This window comes from Anser cygnoides, chromosome 3, assembly GCF_040182565.1.
Source record: "Anser cygnoides isolate HZ-2024a breed goose chromosome 3, Taihu_goose_T2T_genome, whole genome shotgun sequence".
Classification (NCBI taxonomy): domain Eukaryota; kingdom Metazoa; phylum Chordata; class Aves; order Anseriformes; family Anatidae; genus Anser; species Anser cygnoides.
Window position 1 is genome coordinate 117,553,027 of NC_089875.1, and position 12,771 is coordinate 117,565,797.

General features: G+C 38.8%; 1 protein-coding gene across 4 annotated transcripts in view; it reads left to right on the forward strand.

The window, feature by feature from the left end:
• SUPT3H (SPT3 homolog, SAGA and STAGA complex component) overlaps nt 1-12,771 on the forward strand; it is a 278,028-nt gene that overhangs the window by 204,079 nt on the left and 61,178 nt on the right. For all 4 annotated transcript variants that reach the window (XM_066995060.1, XM_066995059.1, XM_013184490.3 and 1 more), the window contains exon 7: nt 11,647-11,722. In XM_066995060.1, the coding sequence (XP_066851161.1) occupies nt 11,647-11,722 (76 nt within the window). The remainder of the gene's footprint in view (nt 1-11,646; nt 11,723-12,771) is intronic.

Below are 12,771 nucleotides of genomic sequence, written 5' to 3' on the forward strand. Positions count from 1 at the left end.
TGGGTATTGAAGTCCTGTTCTTTTTCTGGTGGGCAAGCCTGAGCTGGTCAGGAGGCAGCAGGCAGCCAAATGCAGCCTGTGAGGCTGAGAGAGGTCTCTTATCAGCTATTTTGGGCTTCTTAATGTGAAAGTTGCTCTGTCTTTATAAAAATCCGTGCAGATTGCATGCAGCGGTCACTGTTTTTCAGAGGGAAGCATTTCCTTTTTAACTCTATGTGTGACTCACTTATTCCCCAAATTTCATGATTTGATTTCTATGTGGAGCTCCCTATCTTGCAATTCTCAAATTAGAAAGGCTTTTCTAAAGAGAATAAAAGTCTGACCACAGAATTGGACCCTGTGGTGTAAGTGCCACTAGCTGAATGTGAAATGTCCGTGTGCACACTTCTTGTGTTAAAGAAGTCAGAATACATATTGGAGTACTGCTATTTCTTGTTCTCTGATTACAGTCTCGTAAAAATCTGATCCTTTCTCAGTTACTTCAAGTAATTGTGGATATTCTCTAGTCGCATGCCAAGGAGAGCACAACTGCATGTACATAGGACAGCATATTTTAATTTTAATTAATTTACTTTAATGCTTTACTAATAGACATTCATGAATACACTTCTTAAATAAAGTCCTCATAGAAGTTTCCAGATTTGGATTTTTCATGGAAACTGGATGAACTAAATTGTTTTACTCATTCTTGTAATTAATAAAATGGGTGCGTTAATGAATTAGTGGCCTTCCTTTCAAAAACCTGATGTCAGGTTTTCAAAAAACCTGAGTGTCTTGTATGAGGTGCATCCCATAGTTCATAATCTCCCAGTTAGGACAGCATCTCAGTGTTGTAGGAAGTGAGTCCTAGCTCAAGAGTCAAAACTGCCAGGAACTCATGGCAGAACCCAGCCTGCTTAGCAGCAGACAAGCTTTCTCCAGATCCACACTAGCCCATTTTCATTCCCAAAAACCTTTGAGTTGATTTGATGGGAAAGCAGTTCCTTCTGAAAGTGGAGGGCTTTAAGATATATTGCTGCAAAATTAATACATTGAGTCTAACTTGGGTTTCTAATCTGTACCTGAGAGCACATCGAAAAAAGGCTATTTCAGAATCAATGTTCCATTTTGAAAGTCCATTTTTCTGCTTTCCTTTCACAGGAGGGTGCTGACCGTCTGCACCACATGCAACACTATGTTAGGGAAGCTGTTCATAGGGTGAGGTCGTACAGCTTTTCATAGAATCACAGAGTCATTAGGGTTGGAAAAGACCTTCAAGATCACCTGCTCCAACCATCCCCCTACCACCAATGTCACCCACTAAACCATGTCCCTAAGCACCACGTCCAACCTTTCCTTGAACACCTTCAGGGACGGTGACTCCACCGCCTCCCTGGGCAACCTGTTCCAATTGAAGTTAAATGAAGCTTTGCTGTGGACACTGTAGAACCAGGATTTCATTTATAGGTTGTAAGACCAAAGTCAGACTTCTGAAAATGGATTGCTGTAAGGCACACCAAATTATTATGCATAGAGCACAAATATTGTTTCTTGAATTTCTTGACTTTATGCATGTATATTCTGCCATTGTGTTGGAAGTTGGGGTGTTGTTTAACATAATTTCTCAATAAATGATTTTTCAATTGTAATTTCTTGGGCAGGATGGTGACATCCCCAAGAATGGCAGATACTGTGACAATTGGCTGTTCCACTGGAAATAAATAAATACCGCTTCTTACTGATAGTAAGGGAAAAGGCAGAATTATGATACTTACAAGTTAGCTAAGAGGACTAAAATGAATATGTATTGCCCATGTTGCCTGAAATTTAGTCCTTTAGTCAATCAGTTTAAGTTTCTCCTAGTCAAAATTTTCCTTAGTTGTCCTAGCACCTTGTTTTAGTGTGGAGCTCCAGAGGATTATTCAGGAGGGCGTTTTGCAGTACTTGTCAGCAGGTCTGATGCACAAAGAATTACAGAGATGTGCCTTGCAGAATAACAAAATTTATCACAAGTATTGTTTATCAACATGTACCATGAGTTTGCTGTGCTTTCCTTTCTTTTCAATGTGAGGGCTTAAGTCCTCAGCTGCTCCTGAGGACTTCCTCCTTCTTCATTTCTCATTTAACATCAGCAAATTCTTGAATCTATTTTTGGAAGCATACTGATACCGGCTAGCAACAGGACAGACATTTGTGATGTCTGTTTTTAAAATTAAGCTTGTTTTCTTACTTTTATTCAGTGATTAAAACCAGTGAACAAGAGTGCCTGTCTCTGGCTTTTCCTGAATTTACCTACTGTCCAGCTTAATTAGCTTTACTAATTGCTTAACAGATCATGGCTGAAATAATTCTGGACATGCAGTGGGTGAGTGACCAGGCAGAATATGCCTGGGAATTCAGTTTCATCAAGGCTCATTATGTGTAGGGTCTTCAGACAAATTCAGTCTCCCACTGGTGAACTTCAGGTTGAAGCAGCCCCTTGCAGCTTGTACTGGTCCATTTGGACCAGTAGGAGGAGGACTGGATCCTTCAGGGCTCTTCTACACCTAGCAAGGTGAGCAAGTGTGCAAGGCATGTTGTGCACGTGCCCCTCCAAGCCAGCCTCCATCCAAGGCCACCAACACCCTTTAAGCAAAAAACAAACAAAAAAAACCAACCAAACAAACAAAAAAACACTCCATGAGTTACTAGCAACAAGACCAAATAAAACATCAATATAGTGTGGGGAGGATTTCAGTAGCGTGGAAGGAGTGTTCTTTCAGGGAATCAGGTTGTCACGCAGGTCTTTAGTTGTTCAGGGCTACATTACCAATTCTGGATGCAAGTGGCTGTACCTAAATTGGGTTAAAAACCAAACTATCTGCAAATAATGATGGCAGAAATATTATGAGGGTGAGAGGTACCTGACGATTTTTGCGATGAGACATAATTGCAAGACATTTGCATAGAATCCAATTTAAATATTATGTAAGTACACACTTTTAAAGACAGTTTTTAATCTGTCTGCCCTTTTATTTATCCATCTATCCATATCTCTAGTCATAGACTTAAAAGAAATATTTTTGAAGTTTCTCCCAGTTTACGATATTTTCCTTTTGCTTACAAGTGAACCTCTATAAATGTTGTATTATTTTTAAACAGACTGTGATTTTGACTGTAAATTTGAAATAAAATGCACAAAAGGGACTGCTTTGCTGTTTGTATCTCCCAGACTATGCAGTGATGCCTAGTTTGATGACTGACAGCTTTACTTGTGAGATGCTAAAGCTGGTTATATTAACCTCACCTATAAATTGATACAGGATTAGGTTACGTGTTCAGAAGAATGCTATCCAGAAGACATAAAAGTATCCTAATATTAATCTGACATAAAGTTTTTGATCTACAGCCAGATGGAAACCACAGAAAGGCGTTACAGTGTCCTCAATCAGAAAAGTGAGGGCAGATAAGTCTTTTTAATATATTAATAAATTCCACATAACTTTTAAAGTTTGATAGCGTATTTTATCCAAAAATATTTTACGGGTCTTGGAAAGCACTGGTAGAAGATAGCCATAAATTTAACATGTAGTTTTACAAAATTCATGATGCCGCTTATAATAGCAGAAAAAGTATCGTCCTGTAGAAATCAAAGGTATCTCATGAACTGGAAATGTTTTGTTTACAGGTTCCAGCTCCAAATTTCAGACCAGCAGTAATAAATTTAGACAAGGAATTTGGATATGATATGGAGCTGGTTCAAATAAAGACAGTATGTGAGGATTTTGCATATGTTCAAAGGCAAAGTGTTAGAGCAGTGGTGAGTTCCTATCAGGAGACGAGCATTATTTATTCCTTAAGCAATGAGATCATGACTACTGGGAATTAATCCATTCATTTTGTTACCGTCTGTGAATTTCCATTTGCTTTCTTTCTTTAAAATTTCCTTGAAATTTGTACGTAATCTTAAATTGTCTTGCCAGCTCCCTTCCCCCTACTTATCTGCTTTGTTAGCTTACATGTCTAAATACTTAGAGGATGATGGGGGGAGTTAATGAATGCCTAGGGTACAAAGCTGCTTTTGTGGAACCAAATTTCCTGAGTCATTCTTTAATCTTGGCTTTTGTGTTGCCCTGTCGGTGATGATATCCTTCAGTCATCACTCTCAGAGTAGGATTCCTCTTGCATTTTGGAGGATGTTTGTAATTTGGACATGTAGACCTAATCCAGTGTCCACAGAACTCCATTGCTGATGTCCACAGTGGATGAACTTTAGACAAATTCACAGAAGTGATTAGTCTGACCTGTTTTGAACATCTAGTTTAGGAAAAAGTTAGTCTCTGAAAGTACCTTAATATCTTTTTGATTATAAATGCACTTTAGATGATAAATTAGCATACTGTAGACGTCTAAGTCTACAGAGTCAAGTCACTTCATCAAGTGACTCCCATCTTTTGTCCATAGACAGTGAATATCCAGTTTTCTATAATGAAAAAAGTATTAAAAAAAAAAGTCTATTTTGATTTATGTTTATCATCATCCACAGCATACTTTCATTGCAGTTAGAGTAAGTGTTAGGTCAGAGGTTGGACTTGGTGATCTTGGAGGTCTCTTCCAACCTAGATGATTCTGTGATTCTGTAATAGCACCCTAGCATCTCTGTAAACAGTTCTTAAGATTTTAAAGGTTCTTAAGGTCTTAACTGTGTTTATTGGGGGGTAGGAAAGTATTAGTAATGTAGAGAACAAAAAACAAAAAACAAACAGAACTTTTATTACTAGTTATAACTGTGTAAATACATTAAAATGGAAATCTTCTTGGTCTACCTGAAAAAGACCTCATGTTTTCTTCTAGTAATGAAGATATGGGGGACTTTGTACTAAACACAGGAGCTCTCAAAATGGTATTACATCAAAGGCCTCAAACTTGTTACGCAGACTTGTTCAGATTAATGGTTACTGAGAATGTATGGTATGTTCTATAAGAGGTGGGTAGAAATGATAAAAATCTCCTGTATGTCTGTGTTTTATAGCCAAACCAAGTATTGCATTACAAAAGCTATTGATCTTTCCCTAAGTGACGTTTTTATTTTCTGTATAAAACTCTGAGCAAGCTTAAACTTTGAAAATGCTTACTCTTAAAATGCCTTTTTTTCTTTGCTTACCAATTCAAGTCATTCTTAGAAGAGCAAATACATTTTTCCGTTATGTAACAGAAATCTTCAGATAGTGATAATTTCAGATAATTTCAAGATACGGAGAATAAAAATGTGCTTTCATAGTATTATGCAAGCTTTTCAATATTGAGCTACTTTGTGGTTTGTTTCACAAATTGTAATTATTTTAATCTAGGCAATTTTCGACCTGTGGCCTGTGAGCTGTCAGGTACAACGTGCAATGTTCTGTTATTCTCTAGTCTAAATGAAAAAAAACAGTCATATGCAGAGGATAATCTGTGTATGTTTCACGGAAGCTTGGAATTCAAAGCAGTGGCACACTCTTCTAGTAGTATCAGCCACTGCAGGGCAATTTTTTTCTGCTCTCTAGACTAGTCACCTAGCTCCTTTGAAACCATAATAGGTGCTCAGTGAGAAGGTCTTCATCAAAAAAAAAATCAGGAAATCATGCCACAATATGAATATGCAAGCAGTCTGGGAAGCCAACATCTTCATTGTTGCCAGCACAGGGACACGCAGCCACGCTGTGTGTGTTTTTCAAATGCTCCAGCTTAGCAGCTACCCAGCACATTTCCTTCAAACACTGAATAGTTAGTAGGCAAGTTAACATTTGGCCTCTTCCCCCCAAAAGATGTCAAGTGTGACAGCTTTGAAATGGAATCAAAATAAGATTCTTTTCATCCTGCATGGCAGGTGACAACATTCAGCTCTTTACCTTTTCTTTCCGTTCCCTCTTTAGTCTTTTTTAGTTTTTCATGCTGCAAGAAAGATATAATGCAACACATTTTTGGAAGACTAAGCATACATTTACTGTGCCAGGTCATATCTACTGCATCCTTCAGCATGTTCCAATAAAAGCATGCAAAGTATTTTAACTCTGCTGTACACGACATAATTCAGCTTCTTAACTGGAATTAACTTAACTGGAATTAACTTAAAATTAATTGGACTTAACTTCGATCTGGATAGGCTGGACCGATGGGCTGAGGCCAACTGTATGAAGTTCAACAGGATCAAATGTCGGGTCCTGCATCTGGGGCGTAACAACCCCAAGCAGCGCTACAGGCTGGGAGATGAGTGGCTGGAAAGCTGCCTGGCAGAGAAGGACCTGGGAGTACTGGTTGATAGCCCGCTGAATATGAGCCAGCAGTGTGCCCAGGTGGCCAAGAAGGCCAACAGCATCCTGGCCTGCATAAGAAGCAGTGTGGCCAGCAGGGCTAGGGAAGTGATTGTCCCCCTGTACTCGGCTCTGGTGAGGCTGCACCTCGAGTACTGTGTTCAGTTTTGGGCCCCTCGCTACAGGAAGGACATGGAGGTGCTCGAGAGAGTCCAGAGAAGGGCAACGAAGCTGGTGAGGGGTCTGGAGAACAAGTCTTACGAGGAGCGGCTGAGGGAGCTGGGCTTGTTCAGCCTGGAGAAGAGGAGGCTCAGGGGCGACCTCATCGCTCTCTACAGTTACCTGAAAGGAGGCTGTAGAGAGGTGGGGGTTGGTCTATTCTCCCACGTGCCTGGTGACAGGACGAGGGGGAATGGGCTAAAGTTGCGCCAGGGGAGGTTTAGGTTGGATGTTAGGAAGAACTTTGTTACTGAAAGGGTTGTTAGGCATTGGAATGGGCTGCCCAGGGAGGTGGTTGAGTCACCATCCCTGGAGGTCTTTAAAAGACGTTTAGATGTAGCCCTTAGTGATATGGTTTAGTGGAGGACTTGTTAGTGTTAGGTCAGAGGTTGGACTAGATGATCTTGGAGGTCTCTTCCAACCTAGACGATCCTGTGATTCTGTGATTCTGTGATTCTGTGAACTGCTGAGAGTGACTAGTACGACAGTAATGGGAGTGAAAAAAAATGTATATATTTAATATATTTTGATGAACCAGTGGGACTGTGTCTTTCATGTCATTTATTGTTTCAAGCTGAGATTGCTTCAAGGCAGCATGGCCACAGGGTTTCAGTGTTTCATCATATAGGAAAGACTCAGCAAACTTGTTTTTATACTGATGAAAGAGGACTTCACCTTTGTTGGAGTGACTTGCTACTCTTTCCAAGAATAGAATTTAGAAAAATTCATTTTAATAAAATTTAAGCTATTTCTTATTTAAAGCATCTGAAATGGTAGTTGAAAAAAAATAGACTATAAAAAATAGCAAGTGGGTATTCTACGGATTTAAAAGGAAGCATTACATACAGATTATTGAGTTTTAACAGCCTTTCTATGTCTTGCCCAAAGTTGAATGCTATTTCTTTGAAACTCTTCTGACCTGGAGTAGCTCTGTGTTCACAGTTATATGCACAATCTTTCTGCCCCCTTTTTATCCCATGCTATTGATTCAAATTGAGTTTATCAAATATACCTTAGAAATGTGGAGATAAGAGAACATTAAATTCTTGTAAAGCAGGGATGATGTAAAAGAAGATAATTACAGTTTATAATCTTGAGAAGTGAAGAAGAAAGGTGACCTGTTGTCTTCTGCTTTGCTTTGAAGATCATATACTTATCCTATCTATTTATTTTTTCTGCATTTGCTGGTTAATTGTAGACTATTCTAAAACTGGTAGGACTGATGGAAAGGCTGTGACGTCCTGTGAACTATGAGTTTGCATGCCATGATATGTTTTGGTTTTTAGAATGTATTGGGAAGAAAATATAGTCCAGATATTTACATGGAAAGCTCTTTTACTTGATGGTGTTTTGGAGAATCGCTCTAGAGTCCACCTTTAAGAAAGACATCTTTTAGAGACAACTTAAGAGATAGAGTGATTTTATTCAACAGATATGTAGGCAATTTGTTTATATAAAAGATATTATTTCAGAGGAAACATAAGTGTAAGTATTCATTTAATAAGTGAGAATAAAGCTAAGTCCAGTGTTTAGGTCTGTGCACAGCTACTGTAGACAATCTGTAGAGAGGAATGAAGTCCTTATCAGAAAAATGTCCCTTTACCATATTGACTAGCCTTTGACAACATCAATTTTTGAGGATTTTTCTACTGTATTTGCTGAGTAGCCATTGCTAAATAATTTAATCTAATATAACTGCTCTTGTGATTAATTTGCAGTTTCCGTACCGCATTGTGGGATGCCTGTAATTGTATGTTGAAGTATCGTCATCACATTTCTAGATTTCTTTTTTCTCTGTCATAGGACCTTGAAACATAACTCCTCATGTTGGCATACTCTGTCATCTTGCTTTGCTCTGCCTTCCCTGTTGTTGCAAAGGGCTTTGAATGGCTGGGACTCCTGGATATGAAGGGTTATAGCCAATGGCTTGACATATAGGTGGAAACTGGTAAAAACTGAATACCTTGGGGATTGGTACTGGGATCCATATTGTTCAGTATCTTTATCAACAGTGAAATGCAGACAAAGATACAAAATGCCCATTCTGACAATATGTGAAAGATAGAAAATTGGGAGTGGCTGTCACACTGATTGACAGAGCTTCAGTCCAGGCAGGTCTTGAAAACCCTGAGAGCTTGCCCAACAGAAACTTGATTGAGTTTCTGAGTCTGGGACAGTAACCCTATGCATCAGTACTGACTGATTCAACATCAGGCTGAATATGAGGCAACGCGGTATGTTCTAATCATAGCTAAAACAAAATGCACATTGAGCAACAGCAGAAGAAATGTGCTTGTCAGACTGAAGGAAGTAGTTGTTGCCTTCTGCTTGATGCTGTTGAGGCCAAATCGGGAATGCTGTGTCCTGTTTGGGGTCCTTCAAACCCACAGAAATCCTGAGAAACTGGAAAGGTTGAGCTGAAAGCTACTGAGAGGTGGTGAGGGTCTTGGAGCACGTGGCCTGTGAGAAGAGGCTGAGCTTACTTAGTCTTACTTAGCCTGAGGAAGAGGGGCCTAAAGGAGGTTAGGTAACAGCCTACAACTGCTGAAGGACAGTTACAAAGATAATAGAACCAAAATAGTAGTTCTGGGTAGAATAAAGAATAGGATAGAGGATCTGTGTGTCAAGAGCCACAGGTTGTTGCTTGGCAGGTTCAAGTAGGACATCAAAAATCTTGTTCACCATGCAACACTGAAGGAGGCTACCCAGAGGAGACACAAAATCAAGGTTTTAAAGACTTTGCTAGAGTAAGCCATGGCTGATTTGATCTAGCGTAGGCAATGAATAGTCTTCTTTTAAACCAGAGATTGGGCTAGAGACCTCCAGAGGGAGGATTGCTGAAGCTGGATCTCAGGCAACAGTTCTGTGAGCCTGCACATTTCCATGTGTAAAATTTCAAGAAAACTTTGTCACATTTAGAGAAGTTCAGTCCATTTGATTACCCACATACGGTTAAATTATTTCGTCATTATCTGGCAGTACCCAACTAGTAATTTGTGACTGGCAAAGGCACAAATGACTGCAGAATTTAAACCACATTGCATAAAAAGTTACCATTTAAAATAATTTGAAGAAGATGTATCTTAATATGTGAAATATTTAAATCAAAATTAGATGTATTTCAAAAAATGTAGTAAAATTATGCAAGAAATTCTAGAACTGTGAATTCTAGTATATATTATGTGAGAAGTGTCCTGTGATATGCAGAAAATAAGATCAGATGATCCTGGTGGTTCTTTCTGTCTTGAAAAGTACAGCTGAATTAATTCTGAGGCAAAGCAGATCTCTGTTCTGATCATGCTGGATGAGGATTGGAGTTATTGTGACAATTTTTCTTAAAGGATATAAAATAAATTTAGACTTCATGTCTTGATGGAATAGATTGCTGTTTCAGATAAGTAAAAACTTTCAGCCAGCTCCACAAAATGTAGTCAAGATGCCAGAAGAATGCATAGAAGAGGAACAGAAAAATACTTAAGTAGTAGAACAGTTTCCGTCCTGGTGATTAAGAGTCAAAATACAATAGAAATGGGTGGCTGGGTAGAGATGAACAGAAAGAAGGAATATCCAGGTATGTTCCTGCCCAGTTAGTCGTTCAGTTCACCGCTAAATTGAATGTGTTGTCCACCAACAACATCTCATAAGTGATGGATTGGAGTGCCATAGAAGAATGACCTCACAGGCATAGAAGAGAAGAAAAAACTGTGGTTTTGAAGTACTGATTTTTTACTTTTTTTTTTTTTTTTCTGATACAAGAAAGTGTTAAAAAAATATCCTGTTGTATAACCTGTCTTCAAATACTCTCATTAGCAGCCCTGTTATTTTCCAGTAGACCAGGTTAAAGAACTCTGCAATTTTGATTTCGTCACATGTAAAAGAGCTTGGGAACTCGCAGCAACATTTGTGTGTGTGTGTGTGCTTTGTTTGGTTTTTGTTTGTAATGCAAACACACCTGTACTTCACCTTCTGTGTTGTGTGCATGATGATTTGAGCTGTGTGGGCTCGCTGCAGTACAGTCACAGTGGCATCAGCCCCTCCTGATAGCCCTTTGAATCCTTAGCTATAGTTCTGCTCTTACCGGGTTTAATGTTTTATTTTATGTTTGGAAGAGAGTTATATTCCTTTCCTTGACGTGTAAGACAATATGCCTTCCCTGTTTAAGAGACTTGATTAAACTGTCCGCTTCTGAAAAGGATAATCATTCTCTTTAATCTAACTACCGCTTCCTGCCCCTAATATGTGAAGGATTTAATCTCTTCTAGAGACCAGATCCTTACCTTGTGAAAATGAACTCTCCTCTGTTGAAGTAAACAAAACTCGGGCATGTGCTCATTCTTAAACATGTCCTCCAGTGCTGCTTCAACCATGATTCAGTTACAGCAGAGTAATACATGGAGAAGAGGATGTACATAATCTTGCCTTTTTGAAATACAGGCTTTTGGTTTACACTTTAATACAGCAGATAACATTTTAAGCCATTTTCTTAAACTCTAAGTCTATTTTTTGTTTCTTCTCCAGTAGGTGTTTAGAAGCATGAAAAACTAAGCACAGATTAACAGTGAAAGAAACCTAGACATACGCATTTACCACTTAGTTATTATATTATATTATTTACCAGTTATGTATTGAATGTCTATATGGGAAGGGGCACTTCAATGCTCTTCTCTGTCTGGTGCACCTTTAATGTGATGTAATTTATTCATTCCAATAATGATAATGCTGCCATCTTAAAAGCATACAGTTTTGGTTCTGCTCAGTGCGGGATACATTGGCCTCAGTCTAGGAGAACGTTTTATTTGTTTGGTCATCTGTAAACATGTAGGCAGAGTGCTCGCGTGCTTTAGTTTAAATTGTACATCTTGGTGTTTAAATGGTTGAGGGCAAGAGCGCTCAGCACCTTTCCTATCAACCCCGTGTCACTGTCTTAGGTGAGGAGTGTGCAAGCAGATCTTTAAAGTGAGAACTGACACACTCCTCTGGGAAACTTAATGCACAAGGCTAATAAGCAATCTGTGGTTTATATTTCTGCATCTGAAACTGCAATGCATGTTTAATTTGGGGGGGGGGGGCGGTTAGCTGAAGTTTATGGCAGGGGTGCTGTGCTGCTATAATTTCTGTTGTGGAATGCAGTTCTTGCTGGAATAAGGTACATCATGTACTTCTACTCTTTTGTCAGAGAGCAGAAAGACAAACACGAATGATGGACTCAGTCCAGTATGCAGAATTTTGTGAAAGTCGGCAATTGAGTTTTTGTAAGTATTATAATGTCTGTATTGTAATAAGATGTTAAATTATTATTTCATGTAATAGAGAACACAGCAGAACCTCATATTTTTTGAAAGCACTTTTGTTTCATCCACAATAACAAAACTTTAAATTCTTTGTCCTCATAGCTCCTGGGAACGGTTAATTTAGCATAGTTTTCAGGCTGTCTGGCAGAGTATTTTATTTGACTATTTACCAGGCTTTCTATGTGCTCAAATACTGTGCTGGTGGGGACTGCTGCAAAGATAGAACTTGTAAAGAGTTAATGGATTAAAACACCCGTACTTGCCTGAAGTCTGTCATGGTGTTGTTGCAGTCAGCACATTAATAAAGTTTCATGGTTGCAGGTTCTTAGGAATGCATCTAAAATTAGGGAAGAGCAGCAAGTTTTGCTTTTATTTCTGTATCCGCAGAGACACAAAGAACTTACTAAAGAGTCTTTTTCTATTTTAAGCTGTAAGCTCCTGCTGTGGAATTTATTCAACATTAGCCAAATTCATCAGTATACGCCATTCCAACACTAATAACATGATGACAGAATTAGGGCTTTACTAGCACTGAAAACCAACTTACTAGAAGTACTTGTGGGCCACAACTATAATGAGCTGTAAATTAATGGGCTTGATCATGTAGCAAAACATCATTACAGAAGCGGTTAAGTGATGACTAAGGTTTTAGGTCAAATGTCAGAGAAAGTGAGGTGAGGGAGCCAGTAAAAGTCATGACAAAACAGCACATGATCCTACAACGCAGACTAGAACACAATGGTGTCTTTAAATGAGAGACCTTATCTTGTTCTTCCTAGCAGGACACTTAAATTCGAAGAAAGAATGAGTCATTTATGGCAAATAAATGACACATTCGAAATACTGTTCTGTGTCAGCAAATGTTGGAAAACATGTTTTGTAAGCATTTCTTTTCCTAATTCAGTATGTTTTGTAAGCTTAGTTATAATTTGGCATCACACATCTGTGAGCCATTAGATCAATGATAGCTCAGATTAGGGGGACTTCAGCAAATGAGAGGTTTGCGATAG